Source organism: Hyperolius riggenbachi, chromosome 5, assembly GCF_040937935.1.
Source record: "Hyperolius riggenbachi isolate aHypRig1 chromosome 5, aHypRig1.pri, whole genome shotgun sequence".
Lineage (NCBI taxonomy): Eukaryota > Metazoa > Chordata > Amphibia > Anura > Hyperoliidae > Hyperolius > Hyperolius riggenbachi.
Genome location: NC_090650.1, coordinates 343441338 through 343458024, shown reverse-complemented (window position 1 = coordinate 343458024; position 16687 = coordinate 343441338). Strand labels below are relative to the sequence as shown.

Genomic DNA, 16687 nt, shown 5'->3' with positions numbered 1-16687 from the left:
ACTATGCACTTGTCCAGATGCTTTCCTTGCATTAAAGGACAGCCACAGCTATAATTATCAGCTTATTACCAGACTAGGTAATTCCCAGCAGAGATGATTTTTCCCTTTTAAGGCTAATTGGCTTGAGCTTTTTTTTTTTTACTTTCCATTGTTCTCCTCAGAAATTTTTTTCAGCCAGGTGGCATGAAAAAGTAGCCGAGTGGGGCATGACAGGGGATGGCAGGGCTGGCACAACTCTGCTCACAGCATAGGAGGAGGATGAGGAGGCGAGCCAATGACAGCCGGGTGCTCACCAAAGTTAGCCGAGTGCAGCACCCGGATAAAATAGCCTGGGGATAACACTGCCTGCCTATGGATCAACTGGAATATGCAAGGGTACTAGACAGTGTTGTACCTATTAACCATATCTAGTTGAACTTAATGGGCAGATTGCAAATTTGTATGCAGAGGCACTAACAAGGTTAAAAACGTTTAAAACCGTTTAAAAGGGGGACATTTGGTTTACTTACCTCCCTCGTAGTGCAACGTGTTTCGCAGGTCTCAATCCTGCTTCATCAGGCAATTATTGGAGAAAGCCGTGGCCAAGCGCATCTGTCTGTCGAAACGCGTTGCACTTATCTAATAAATGTGATTGTTGGCGCCTCTGTATACAAATTTGCAATCAGTCTAGTACACTTGGTGAAGGGGTGTATCTCCATTTCTTACTATCTACAGAGAGCGACTTTTAGACCTGAGTGGGGTCAGGTTCTAATTCTCCCCACCTCCCTTTCCAGTGGTTGCCCTTTTTTGTGAGTATAAGTATTGATATTCTCATTTCGATTTACTGAATTGACTTAAAATACTACACCATATTTGGGCCCTCGGTTTGTTGTTCTTCGTTTCAAGCTTAATGGGCAGATGTCTTTTTTTTTTTTTGACCAGACTATGTAACATTGATGCAGAGTGGTACAACAGGTAAACAGTTTCTATCTGGAAGATACTAATCTTTTACTTGATCTACAACTAACCCGGATTACACCATGGGCCATATGCAATTCACTTTTTCACCTGAGTTTTCTCCTAGGAGAGAATTTTTCATCTTTGATTTAAAATGACTTTCCAGCACTTTTCAACTAAAAAAAGTACCAAAAAGTAGGTGAAAGAGTACTAACAAAATTATTTTGAGTATTTTCTTGCTTGCTGGTGGCTTAAAAGGCATTTTATTGACAAGTTTAAAAATATCACCTAGGAGAAAACTTAGGTGAAAAAGTGAATTGCATATTGCCCCATGTGGTGTGGGTTTTTTAACCTGTCTGATTTCTTATTTAAAAAAAAAAATCTAAAATATATAAATACATAAGTGTGACCCCTACTTAAAGAGACACTGAAGCGAAAAAAAATATATGATATAGTGAATTGGTTGTGTACTATGAATAATTACTAGAAGATTAGCAGCAAAGAAAATATTCTCATATTTTTATTTTCAGGTATATAGTGTGTTTTCTAACATTGCATCATTCTATAATATGTGCAGATTACACAACATACAACATTCAGCATTCAAAATGATTCTGTCAGAGCAGTCTGTGAACTAATGACCTCTCCTCTGGCAGAGAAAAAGTAAACAGTTGAGATAATAAAAGTCAGATAACAGCCCTCTCCACAACTTTGAAAGTTGTAGAGCTTAATGGCTTGTTTGCATAAAGATAACAACTGGAGTTTTTTAACTCGTCCTGTACTGGAAACAATTAGACTGATGTATCTGATCTTAATGTTTTATTTCTTAGCTGTACTACACATACAAATCCATAATATCATAATTTTATTTTCGCTTCAGTGTCTCTTTAACACTGATATTCACCACTGAGGGAGATGAGTTCTGTATTTCCAGCTAAATAATAGAGTGTTGTACCTTGTTAGCCAACAGTAAAAGTTTTGAATTAGGATTATACTGGAGGAAAACAAAAAGTAAGCTTTCGGCTAATAAGTCTTCTTCAGACTTTATGTGAAGAAGATGTTAAAACACACTGCTTATATCAATGCAAACAAGTGGTCTTGTCTATTTGTCATAAATTCGCTAGCATCCAAGGGCGTAGCAATAGCCATAGCAGCCATAGCAACTGCCATGGGGCCCTGGAGCAGACGGGGGCCCAGATGATACTTGAGAAATTTACTATTTTTACTTTGCTTTGTTGCTCCCCCTCTGACTTTGTCTCAGTGCTCGTGGACTATACAAGAGCAGGCTCATGCACCAGGCAATCTAGGCAGGTGCTTGGGGCCTAGTGGGTGTCAAGGGGCCCACCTGCCACCTTCTTAAACCTCTCTTCACTTCAGCTTACCAAAAGGACCACAAGGGGGCCCCAAATCTACTACCTTGCCTAGGGCCCTATTACATATTACTTCATATCTGGACTATATACACTCACCTAAAGGATTATTAGGAACACCTGTTCAATGTCTCATGAATTAATTTATCTAATCAATCAATCACATGGCAGTTGCTTTAATGCATTTAGGGGTGTGGCCCTGGTCAAAACAATCTCCTGAACTCCAAACTAAATGCCAGAATGGGAAAGAAAGGTGATTTAAGAAATTTTGAGCGTGGCATGGTTGTTGGTGCCAGACGCACCGGTCTGAGTATTTTACAATCTGCTCAGTTACTGGGATTTTCACGCACAACCATTTCTAGGATTTATAAAGAATGGTGTGAAAAGGGAAAAACATCCGGTATGCGGCAGTCCTGTGGGCGAAAATGCCTTGTTGATGCTAGAGGTCAGAGGAGAATGGGCCAACTGATTCAAAGCGATAGAAGACCAACGTTGACTGAAATAACCACTCGTTACAACCGAGGTATGCAGCAAAGCATTTGTGAAGCCACAACATGCACAATCTTGAGGCGGATGGGCTACAACAGCAGAAGACCCCACCGGGTACCACTCATCTCCACTACAAATGTGAAAAAGAGGCTACAATTTGCACGAGCTCACCAAAATTGGACAGTTGAAGACTGGGAAAATGTTGCCTGGTGTGATGAGACTAAATAGAGTCAGAATTTGGCGTAAACAGAATGAGAACATGGATCCATCATGCCTTGTTACCACTGTGCAGGCTGGTGGTGTAATGTTGTGGGGGACGTTTTCTTGGCACACTTTAGGCCCCTTAGTGCCAATTGGGAATCATTTAAATGCCATGGGCTACCTGAGCATTGTTTCTGACCATGTCCATCCCTTCATGACCACCATGTACCCATCCTCTGATGGCTACTTCCAGCAAGATAATGCACCATGTCACAAAGCTCAAATCATTTTAAATTGGTTTCTTGATCATGATAATGAGTTCACTGTACTAAAATTGCCCCCACAGTCACCAGATCTCAACCCAATAGAGCATCTTTGGGATGTGATGGAACGGGAGCTTCGTGCCCTGGATGTGCATCCCACAAATCTCCATCAACTGTAAGACTTCTATCAACTTCAACTTCAACTTCAACTTCTATCAATATGGGCCAACATTTCTAAAAAATGCTTTCAGCACCTTGTGGAATTAATGCCACATAGAATTAAGGCAGCTCTGAAGGCAAAAGGGGGTCAAATACCGTATTAGTATGGTGTTCTTAATAATCCTTTAGGTGAGTGTACAATGTTCATTGTATAAGAATGTAAATTGCTCATTCAAATCATATTCCAAGGTAGCATTGCTAAAGAGTGCCTAGATATGATGTCCCTATAAAAAATTTGCTATGGGACCCTATTATGTATAGCTATGCCACTGATGTACAGGTATTGGGGGGAAGGTCCAGGAGGCTGGGGGGCCCATAAAATTTTTTGGCTATGGGGCCTGGTCATTTCTAGCTACGCCCCTGCTAGCATCCCTGTGAGATCCTCTAGAAGTTGAAATTAAGAGCTAGTGACAGTGTAAATAAGCTGTGTTTTAACATCTTGTTAATATACAGAAACAAAGTCTGAAGAAGGCTTATTAGCCGAAAGCTTACTTTTTGTTTTCTTCTAAGTCAGCTAAATAATGTACATTTGGTCACCTTTTATGAAGTGACAAGGCAACTCCATTATCCATATATACAACCAAGGCGCCAGGCTTATCTGTCAGGATAGAAAGAGAAGAATCTCTTTCTATCCTGACAGATAAGCCTGGCGCCTTGTAAAATGCTAATTATCCCGTGAAAGAACTAGCCATTACCTAGTTTACCATTCTACTAGTTCAGGTTTATTCACCAACAATACAATTTACTTACGAACAATGTAAACACTGTAGCCTTTTTGAATGAGCTAAACCCCCCCATAACATTAGAATGTATATGGATGATACATATGGATGACCATATATCTCCAGCCGTTACAGACAGAAGGACACTAATGAAGTCACACCATTAAATAGAAATGTGCATTTTACGGCATAGTTTAAGCAAGCATCATAAATATTTCTCTTTGATTAAGACAGCCATTTACCTGCAGTGTCATATGCTGATCATCAATATTTAATGTGGATTTTCTGTGAAATTTTGAAAGCGCTACCAAAGATCTTTATTTACAAACTGAATGCAATTGCTGGTCACACGGTAAAGTAATTCCTAAGCAGTGCTCTAATACAATGAATTACGGACAAGGAGACAAATCTGAAGTTGGACCGAATAATAACCGTAATATTCATTAATTGGTGCTACAAAGAGAGGCATCGACAGCAATGCATGGAGAAAAGTGGAATTGAATATTAGTACTACCATGTACTAATATTTAGTACCACTCATTTATCTTTAAAGCGTACCTAAACTCTTGCACAGGAGACCAGGTAAACACAGAGAAATCCACCCTGTTTATTTAGAACAGTCTGTCTGATTTTCCCTTATCAGCAAGAAATCACAAGTGTTATTTGAACTGCTATGGGTGTGCCAAGATATGTGCTAATATGTAAACACAGGAGGTTAACTCTTTCTGTGCTCCCATTAAACCAGGAAGTAGACACTGCAGATGTATTGTAGGATATCTGTAAGCTGTAACAAATACATGTTTTTCTTTAAATGTTATTATGCCTATCTTTTAGAGCAGAGAGGAAGTTTTGGGTTTAGGTCCGCTTTAAATAATTAAAGCAAACCTGTGAATACGAAAGAAAAAAACAGATACTAACCACGGAAGAATGAAGAGTCTGTATCCTCCAGAGGCTTCCAACTTCTTCCTCTAGACCACCACTGCTGCCTGGGACCCTCTGAAAGTTTGCAGCTCTGACAGCCTGCTCAGTAGCATGGAGCTGCGTGATGGAAAAAAGCCAGGCACGAGCTGCTCTGCGCAGCCATGAGCCCTTCTGAACCTGCGCAGCGCAGCTGCCCTCGTACACAGGTGGAAGCCTATCAATCTATTCAACAAGCCTTTGAAAACTCCCAAAGCATTCATCCAGTTAACAAGTCCAGCATTGAAATCCTCAGTTCCATGATTACCAAACAAACGCTAACAGCAGCAAACAGCAAAAAGAATAGGCTCAATATTGCACAAATAATATATGTATATTTTTCTGGCAATCATCTTTATAAATAGGTGTTCAAATCGTTTTTTTACACAATAGTACTATTGACGACCACTGAAACTAGCCCTCTTTGTGTTCGTGAAAGTCTTGCTCATGGTCGCTCAGAGTAAATCTTATGACTTTTGGCCAAAAGATTTCACGGGCTTGACTTTTTTCTAGAATTGACATTCTGCCATCAGAACTGCACAAGATGAGGTAGACTGCTAACAGGCTGCCATTTTCTTAAATTTACATGACCCCCTTTAATATCATCATATGTTTGGTTATGTTGGTTTGCCTTCTTAAAACAGAAGGTATTTACAATAATTCAGCTTTAATTAAACATCTGTGGTTACCCACAATGCACTGCTACTGAATATGCAAATTATCACTTTATGCCCGTGAAAGCCAGGTTGGCATCCAGAACCGCTGACGTCTAGCAAGTCTATGGCTTTTAAATTGAAAACTATAAGCTTGCTAGACACCAGCTCTGGTTGTGAGTTACCCTGAGCTGCTTAGTTACTGTGTCATATTTTTGGTGCAATCTTTCTATACTACATTTCTGAGTAACGTGTGCGATAACATAATGTGCAACACGTTAAACAGCAGTTCTCCATGCTATTAATAACACGCAGAGTATGCGCTGCATTATGCTGTAGTGTAGTGTACACAGGTTCTAGAGAAACTCCAGCCAAGAGAAAAAAATAAAAAAAAGACATTTGTACTTGTATATGTTTATAGTTAAATGAAAATATTGCTATACCTTTGCCCACTTGTAATTAGTTATTTTTTGGCAGTAGTTACTAAAAAATAAATTTGGCCACACTTTATGTTTTTCTCTGATAATGGAGTAAATATACCCCTTCCATTTTTATAAAATTGTAACAACTAATTCCCAGGTGTGCTGCTCACAAACAAACAATTTTCGTGTCCCGGTTCAGCAAAGTACAAAATGTCAATATGTGAATCTTTGAAGCAGATGTTCTTTCACTGCGGAGCTTACAGGTCTCCTTATAGTTCTTCTGAGGATCTAACAAAGATACAAGGGAACAAACATGGCGTAATCCTGCCTGATAAGATAGTCCCCTTTTTACCTCTTTTTTTGCTCTCAGAAGCCATTTTCTGCTAGGAAAGTGTTTTATAGCTGGAATTTCTCATCAGTGAGGGTCACACTGTAGTCACTTCTTGTCTGAGTCAGGACTGAGTCAGCCACTTACATACCAGATATTTAACTCTTTCAGGCAGAGAAAGAAAAAAAGGAACACAGCATAGTTATTTGTGTGCTTGGCACTATACATACACGTCTATCTCATCGTGTCACATGTCACTTCGGGTATCCTTTAAGTACAGGCCATTTACACTGCCTCTCAGTGTACAATGTTACCGGCCTTTTCTGCATTCATATGTGTGAAAGTAGCCTTAGCAGAACTGTAATCTGGATCCATTAATTCAGCAAACTGGGGCAACTGAGGTTTCGTTTTAATCCATCCAATCAATCTCAGTCATGTCTATGTGGAGGCTGTTGTCAGCGTAAAGCTTTTTAGACTGTTTTAGACTGTTTGAAAAGTAAAAGGGAGCAAGCAGCACTATAACAGCTATATAATGCTATAAAACCAAAGGCACACTGCTTAGTTATTACCAGTTTTATGTGTTCTTGTGGATCTATTTTAAGCAAGAACATGATTACTACAAGCTACCAAGCACTACAATAGTAATTCATAAACTTCCCCAACTACCAGCTAGACTTTAAGCAAGTTCCAGCAAAAAGGTGCACACAGCATCCATAAGTATATACTTACTGATTGTGGAAGCATATTATAGAGGGTGAAATCATAGATACATCCATTATTATGCAATGTTCACACTGTGATGCTACAGAGTGTTGCAACAGACAATATAAGCCCGGTTCACACTGACACTGACATCGTAATGGAACGAATCCTATCAGATGCGAGCGGATCCAATGTTAACCTATGGATCTGTTCACATTGGTCCAATCCAACGCTGCACGCTAAATGCAAGTTTGGTGTAGCAGCGTCTTTCCCGAATGGCGGAGCCCAGCTAGAACGAAAACAGAGGCTGAAGCACTGCATAGGAGGCAGTGATAAACGGATCTATACAACACACTGACTACAAAACGGAACGTTCTAGCCAGCAAAGATCTACTTTGGTGAAGGGGATCCGGGGGGGGGGGGGGGGGTGTCTGGAATGCAGCAATCAATGTACCATACGCGTGACAAGACTATATTCTCTGCAGAGGATGTCAGCACTATACAAATATTAGCTCTAGAACAGTGTTTCTCAACATCAACACAAATACAGTTTATATAGGTACTAGTAGACCTAAGCCCGTTTAAAAACCCGGGCCCCCTGCCTTGCCTGCTCCCGTCCAACGGCTGTCCCTGCGGCACATGCGCAGTAGCACGCAGGGACACACACGGACATGGGACGCAGAGACAAAGGAGTTTATTATAGAGGATCCCCAGCAGTCATTCAGCACCTTCCGTTGTAAAACGGATACAAATGGAAATGGATCAGTTGGAGCGGAAATCGGTTCCGTTTACCAGAAAGTGCCAGTGTGAACCTGCCCTAACCCAATGCAACTATAATGTATTGATACATTCACAACAGCACGTTAGCAGTGCGGTGCGACTGGTGCGTTGGCATAACCCGAGGTATGCTGTGCGGTACCAGATAACCTATGTGTGTACAGTTGCAGTAAAGTGCACTTTTCATTAACTGTATGCTTGACTGCGTGCGTTGCACTGCCCACATGCCACGTGATGCCACTTTTCCCCTCCGTTGCGATCCTGTTTTTACAGAGCATGCAATGCAATGCCCTGGTGTGAACCTAGCCTTCATTATCAAAGTGGAAGTATATTATTTTACCTCCCACCCTGATGTATGTTCTTTATAGGAAACCTTTAGTGAGAGGAGTAAGGGAGCTGCCATTTTTCCATTTTAAAAAATGCTGATTGCATGGCTGTCCTGCTGATCTTCTGGGCTTGAGTCACTGGGGGAGAAATAAGGAATGCAGAGGTAGCGACCGCACCAGGGCCCCTGGACTAGAGGGGCCCAGCAGGAGCCCTCCTTTAACCACTTTATTAGCTTTTTATTGGTAATATGGTATGCTGGTTATTATCACCTACATATGCTTTGATTAGCTGTAACCATTAATAGACTGTTCTCCATCTCAGCCTACACCGCTCTGACACTGCAGCTGTCCTTGATAGGTTTTGGGGCTCCATATCAATTGTTATGTACTTGTGGGGGCCCAATGTAAAACTCACACTGGGGCCCAGAGCTCCTAAGCTATGCTACTGGCTTGATTTACATTTCAGCATGTAAGCATCGGAGTTATAGTATGTTTTTTCTCACTTCTGCATTATTTGTTCTGGGTTAGCACCTCAGACAGCCTCAGGCAGGGAATAAGCATGTCAGCCAGCCAAATGGAATGCTTTTACAGGAACTAAAGGCTCCATATCTCGCCCACTACAGGTGTTGTTCACTTTAAAGCCCTGTTATTGTTTCAATATGATTTTTGAGGCACATGCATTTTGCCACACATAAGCAGAGCTGTGGAGTTGGTACAAAAATCCTCCAACTCCAACTCTGACTCCTCAGTTTATGAAACAACCAACTCTGACTCCAGGTACCCAAAATTGCTCTGATTCCTTGACTCCACTCCTTGACTACAAAAATCATCCGACTCCAACACCGACTCCTCAGTTTATGAAACGACCAACTCCAACTCCAGGTACCTAAAATTGCTCCGATTCCTCGACTTCAATGCCGAAGTCCTTGCAGGGCTATGGAATGGGTACAAAAATCATTCGACTCCAACTCCGACTCCTCAGTTTATGAAACCACTGACTTTGACTCTGACTCCAGCTACCCCAAAATTGCTCAGTCTCCGAACTCCTTGACTCCGACTTCACAGCCCTTCTCACAGCGGCACGCTGATTACCATAGTAACGGGTATACCCCCAGTGGTGCACTTCAATATTCACGCCATTCAGCATTTTTCCTAAAATTGTGTTTGGGTTAAAAGAATGGGAGCGCAGAGAAAAACAGATGACAAAAGTGATGCTAAGTGATTTTCTAGTGATTTGCCATTTTAAAATGCCTCACTTTTTTCCAGGTTGGAAATGACAATTACACTGTAAAAACCCTGACTGCTGTGTTCATCTTAACCCTAACCATATCATATCTTCAGTGTTGCCCCACGAAAAGATATACCGTAATAAAACAGTTACAAAATGTGAGAGGTGTACAGTACTAACTTTTGTGAGATACTGAATGTCTCCTGCTCATGTGCTCAGCGATCACAGCTGATAGGTTCCTCAGATTTGGAAATGTACCAGGTGTAACAAGTTCCAAAGCTGGGGGGGGGGGGGGGGGGGGGGAGGTAGTATGTGGGACACTTTTTTAAGTGGTAATATGATGCTGTAAACTAAAAGAGAGATCTGAGCACCTTAGTAAAATAATGCACGTTAGCATAGTGGCTAAAGAGAGGTACATGTAGCTGGCATCACACCGATAGCAACATAGTGGGAAGCAATGTTATTTGTAGCCATAGTTGTGTCCTTACTCCCCCATTCTTTGGCTGACGGTAACAGTTTCTATGTACAGAAAACTTCCTTCCCGGTCTCTAACCTTAATCACACCCCTTCCTATTATCTAACACTACCCACACTTTGAACACTTCCTGACACATTAACCCCCACCTCCAACGCCTTCCTGGTGCCTAACCCTAACCTCCTCCCTTAAAGTGAACCAAGCACTATTTTAGCACCCAGAGCATCCCAATAGCACATTTAATATGTATGTCAACAATGTGGCTCATTAGTAATAATAGAAAAAAAAAACTTTCATTTTAGCTCTTCTTTTGACATAGAGTTTTATTAGCCTACTTCCTGCTACTTGCAAGGTCTGCAGAGGCTTCAGGCAAATAAGGACTGATGTAATTATCTTATTGCACATATTAGCTGAGAGCAAACAAAAAGCTTTTTTTTGGGGGGGGGGGTATAGATTGTACACAATGCTTGAAAGGGTTTACAGAAGTCACAGATGCTATCTTCACACCTTCTCCTTGATAAATAATGGGCAGCTAGATGGGGAGGGGGGACATGGCAGCTCCAATAGCTATTTGAAACCAGGAAACAAAAGTGGTGCTTGATCCCCTTTAATGTCAAGTCCTTCCTGGCATCTAACCGTAACTTTCTAACCCTAACCCTTACCTCCTTCAAACCTTGCACCCTCCTAATCTATGCCTGACCCTAACTACAAAGCCTATTTAATACCTTTCTCACCCTTTTCTGGGGCAAAATGTGTTCTAGGCATTTCATGTTTGCTTTAACTATTTAATAACTGAGCTGCCAGAATCAAATGTGACCCTCAGCAGATAACCCTAGATTGGATGTATAATAGCTGAATGCTGCCTGCTTTGCTGATGCAATGGAGACCAAACTGTCTTCAATAGTCAGTGGTCCATTACACTGGGTATTAATAGCAGCTCCCACTCCCCTGTCACTTTAGGTGTCCTTTAATATCACTAGAATGTTGCTGTGTGCCAACGTCCCCAGTGAGTCCTGTGCTATACAGCAGGCCCATCCATCAATATCCTCCCTCCGTCTCATGTTGTAGAGCAGAAGTCACCGGCGAGAGCACAACACTCAGTGACAGCTGCCCTACACCACAGAAGCAGAACATGGGACCAGCTCAGCCTCTCTGTTTGTTTTACAGAACACAGACCCATTTATGATGGACTTTTCACTGTGAGTCTGGTGGTTTTAGTCATTCAGTGCATTCGGAGATAATTTGATGCTAAGCAGAAACAGCAGGGCTTCTATTCTTTTTCCAATATTAAAGCTGATGCCAGCTGAAGCCTGGTGGCCCTTGAAAAGCTCCATCCTTAGAAAGAGTAACAGGAAGGCAAGATAATTCCCAAAGACGTAAAGCATGCATATTTTGACAGCTGTCACCCACAGTGAGAAAGACCCCCCCCCCCCCCCAAAAAAAAAAAAACAAACAAAAAAAAAAAAAACCTAAAAACAAGATCTGAAACAAAGAAAAGATGTGTTAAGTCACAATTCCAAACCAAACAGTAATATAAAATATTCACTATACAACTATAGGTGATAGCAGTTCCTGGAGCATTGCACAGCATCCCCATCTGTATAGAGTGATGCTACAGCACTGACATCAACAAAGTCTTTTTAAATGATACCTACACATTATACACATTGCCATGTAAGGTATGTACCAGTCATGTCTTGCTATATACAGCATGGGATGAGATGCTTGGAAGCCACCATGGTGTGAAACGCACTGTCACGTGTCTGCTGCAAGCAACTGTTCCTTACTATTCTCATAAATCATGATGTCACTTACGCTTCTTCTTCCAAGGAAGGCCTGCCATACTTTGAATAGGTGTCTCTGGTTCATTCCAGCTTAAACTTAACTGATTTCCACATACATGTTTCAATATTTGACCTTATATAAGCTCAATCAAACTATGCAAAAGTAACCACGAAGAACAACACACCAAAAGCAACACTACAGCAATGACTTCATCACCACCTTGTACGAGCGCAGAAAGTTGGAAAAACTCAGCATTACCATCATGGCATTGTCTTTCATACTCATGGCAAAACTGGTTAAGATCATCATTGATCACTATTTTATCGCAATAGCCAGCTTAAACTAAAGTGGCATTTCAAGATACAATGTTGCATTTGGATGTTCACTTTATACTGTGCCCTTGCAATGATCAGGTGACGGAATACCTGTGCCAACAGATAGATGTGCATATGGTGCAAAAACACACACGCATGCACACTCACAATCAGACTTCCTGATATCTTTTCATTCAGCACATGTCCACATAGGCACAAGGGAACTATAACAATCACGCCTTGCAGCAATTGATTCCCAACCAGGACACTATCTGCACAGAGTTTGCATGTCCTCCCCACATCTGTGTGGGTTTCCTCCAGGCACTCTGATATATTTCCACATCCCAAAAACCTACAGGAATGTTAACTACCCTCACCCCCTCCCACAATTGGTCCTAGACTATCTTTGTGACTATAGCCATGTTAGTAGCATTAGATTGTTAGCTCTTGTGCCATGAATTATTCAATGCACTCTGTAAAGTGCTGCAGAAAATGTCAGCCCTATCTAGCAGCCCCCTAGTAGTGATCATAGTAATAACAATAGGCAGGCGTGTGTAGATGGCAGACACAAGTGTCTCTTTACCTCCAGATCTGTCCTAGCTGCAGGATATGGATGAGTGACTGCAGGAGCCAGATGCAGAAGGAGCAGGAGGCAGCCTTGCTCTGGTTGGCCCGGGCGGTGCTGGTGCTGATGCTGGCCGTGTTGTTGGGCTTGTTGCTGGCAGTGGAAGCCTGTCTCTGCGGGGTGGAAGGTCGGACATCCCCCTCTCCCGGGGCAGCCTTGCCATCCAGCGGAGTGCATTGGGAGCTGTTCTCGGTGCTGAAATCGTGCACGAACCACCTGAAGCTGAAGAGCTGCACGGACAGCGAGCCCAGCAGCACGAAGAACAAGGTCAGCCCGAACCACCAGCGCTGGCCCCGCACATAGTAGTCCACAGACAGCCAGATGTCAGTCCCCACGTCGGCCAGGTACACGGCCACGGCGGCCAGGATCCACAGACAATCCCAGACAGAATAGCGCTGCTGCTCCCTGCCCAGGCGCGGACACACCGAGGGGGAGCCTCCGCCGGCTGCAGCCGTCCCTCTCCCGCCGCCGCAGCACCGGGACCCCCCGTCCCCAGCCCCGGAGCCCGGCTGCGAGCCCGGCGCCAGTCCCTGCACGGAGCCCGAGTGATCCGAGTTCTGCAGAGGGGTGAAGGCAACGTCGCTCTTCTTCATCTTCAGCATCCCATCCGACTTAGCGGCCATGATGATTTAAGGCAAAGGGGGGAGGAAAAAAAAAAAAAGATTTTATATATATTAAAAAAAGCTGAGGATGGAGAGAGGGGTGAAATGGAGAGAGAAAATCCCTCCTTTATGTGACAGCGTTCCCTTTCTCTTCCCTCCCCCCGCCTGCTCTCCTCCTCACTCCCCTTGTCTTGCCTCTTGTGCTCTGCTGCTCAGCCTGATGGAGTGGATGGATGGTGGGCTGGGCCGAGTAGAGCGCCGCCTGTCTGCGTGAGAGTGCCAACCTCACCCTGCAGCCACACTGCCTGGACCACAGCCCTCCCCACCCTCTCACTCCTCCACAGGCGGATGGGGAAAGGGATGAGGTCATCCTTTCCCTCTCCTCGGCTTCCTCCTGTCTCCCACTAGCAGTGCAGGAGAGAAAGAAAGAAAGTGCAAGTGGAGGAGGGGTTCCACTAAGGAATGAGGTGAAACGAGGATAGAGGGACCCACAAAGCCGCCTTGTGCACAATGAGGACGGCACCCTCGGCATCCCCCTGTGACTCCTTTCTTGCACTGGGTATTTTAATAGAGGAATCACACGGTCCCCAGATCCAGTATAGTGGGTGGATTCGCTGCTGCTGCTGGGCTGCACTCCTCCACTCCATTGATTAATATCTAAATGAGAGTGTGCTGTCAGTGCAACCTGAGCTCACACAGGCATGATGCCTATTATGCAGCTGCATGTTGTGACTGCTGGAGGCCAGTGGAGGAGAATCCACCTATTCATTCATACCTCTGAGATGCAGCAGATCTGATTGCCTGGGAGTGCTTTTTATCTGCATGGTGCGCATAAAGAGATACCTACTACAGATTTCTACAGTTCTCTGGTCAGAGCATGAGTTGTGCAAAAAATCTATTGATCAAAAACAAAGAAAAAATGCCAAATCTTTACAGCCAATGACCTTGAGCAAGCTTAGGGCTCGATCACACTGTGCTGCGCTGCCAGTTTTGACACACTGCACATAGTGTGCATTCCGCACAGTAATAACTCCCTAGACTTTCATGTTCGCGTTCACAGTACTGCTGTGCGTTTTTGCGTCACGTTTGTGCATGAGCCCTTACAAACGATCTAGGGAACTGCTTATAATGATAATTACTATTTTTGTATAGCACTTTTTCTTGTCGGACTTAAAGCGCTTGCTAGGCAGCCACTAGAGCGCACTCGGTAGGCAGTAGCAGTGTTAGGGAGTCTTGATCAAGAAAGCCTTACTGAATTGCTGCTGGCTTACTGAATAGGAAGAGACGAGATTTGAACCCAGGTCTCCTGCGTCAGATGCAGTGCCCTTAAAGAGACTCCGTAACAAAAATTACATCCTGTTTTTTATCATCCTACAAGTTCCAAAAGCTATTCTAATGTGTTCTGGCTTACTGCAGCACGTTCTACTATCACCATCTCTGTAATAAATCAACTTATCTCTCTCTTGTCAGACTTGTCAGCCTGTGTCTGGAAGGCTGCCAATTTCTTCAGTGTTGTGGTTCTGTGATGTATCTCCCCCCTCCCGGCCCCTCTCTGCACACTGCCTGTGTATTATTTAGATTAGGGCAGCTTCTCTCTTATCTTTTACAAGCTGGATAAATCCTCCTCTGAGCTGGCTGGGCTTTCACATACTGAGGAATTACATACAGGCAGAGCTGTCTGCACTCTGCAGGAAGAAACAGCCTGACACTTCAGTGGAAGATAGCTGCAGGGGGAAAGAAACACACAAATGATCTCTTGAGATTCAAAAGGAAGGGTGTATACAGCCTGCTTGTGTATGAATGTATTTTCTATGTGTGGACATACTGTACATCAACCTACTTCCTGTTTTGGTGGCCATTTTGTTTGTTTATAAACAAACTTTTAAAAACTGTTTTTAACCACTTTTAATGCGGGCGAGGAGCGGCGAAATTGTGACAGAGGGTAATAGTAGATGTCCCCTAACGTACTGGTATGTTTACTTTTGTGCGATTTTAACAATACAGATTCTCTTTAAAGGACAACTGAAGTGAGAGGAATAAGGAGGCTGCCATATTTATTTCCTTTTAAGCAATACCAGTTGCCTGGCTATCCTGCCGATCCACTGCCTCTAATACTTTTAGCCATAGTCCCTGAACAAGCATGCAGCAGATCAGGTGTTTCTGCCATTATCAGATCTAACAAGATTAGCTGCATGCTTGTTTCTGGTGTTATTCAGACACTACTGCAGCCAAATATGCCAGCAGGGCTGCCATACGACTGGTATTGTTTAAAATGAAATAAATATGGCAGCCTCCATATAATTCCCACTTTAGTTGTCCTCTAACCTTTACACTATCCAAGCACTAAAGGTGGCATTCTAAAAATATGCTGTAATGTATTCAGGATTAAGGCTGCTTTCAGAGTGGGACGTTACAGGCGCACTTTAGTGCAGCCTGTAACGCAGTCCAACTCACAGTAATGAAAAATCAATGGGCTGTTCACAGTGCCCACGTTGCGTTACATTGTAACGCTACATGTTGAATGAAAGTGCAGCATGCTGTGCGTTATACGTGGTTTAAGCCGCGTTAGACTGTTTGCACATGCTCAGTAATGTGTTTTTTTTTTATTTACTCATGCAGGAGAGGAGGAGGGGAGAGTCCGCTATTGTGGCCAGCCACATGGCTAATTAATATTCACTGCACTGCAGTGTAGTGATGGGAAGTCCGGCTCTTTTCAATGAATCGATTCATTGAAAAGAGCCGTACTTCTCATCAGTACTGCAGTGTTTACTTCCTGGAGCGGCCGCTTAATGGCTGGCGGGACCACGTGATGCGGAGTGTTCCGATCACGTGGTCTCCACAGTCATTTTAACTGTAATTTTCTAACAACTGAAATTCAGATGTTTTTGCATTGAAATGTATGCCATTGATCTTCTCAATTAGCTACAAAGCCCTCAAACTTGCTGTTGTGACCACATTTGCTTCAGAGGTCCAGGCCACTTGTGGGAACATGTCACAGCTTAAAAAAGCTTGTATGTTTTGAGAGAGTTAAAGATTTGTCAGGAAAACACAAGAAGGACAAGGCTCTTTAGAGGCTTCAAATGGTACACCATAATCCAATGGAAAATAAAAATCCATCAGTCAACAAATCCATTCAATTCCAGCAATGTGGAAGCAGCTTATACAAAAGAAAAGAAAGAAAGTTCAAGACAAGGAACACAAAATGCCTCCAATAGCATAACATTCAATGAAAAAGTGTTCTTAACGAAATATAAGTAAAACAAAAGTTTGCCTTCTTAAAACAGAAAGTATTT

General features: G+C 43.0%; 1 protein-coding gene across 1 annotated transcript in view; it reads right to left on the bottom strand.

The window, feature by feature from the left end:
• XKR4 (XK related 4) overlaps window positions 1-13616 on the bottom strand; it is a 401273-nt gene extending 387657 nt beyond the window's left edge. Inside the window, exon 1 of the mRNA XM_068237390.1 lies at window positions 12751-13616. Coding sequence (XP_068093491.1) covers window positions 12751-13415 — 665 coding nt within the window. The 5' untranslated portion in view covers window positions 13416-13616. The remainder of the gene's footprint in view (window positions 1-12750) is intronic.
• Window positions 13617-16687: the final 3071 nt, after the last annotated feature.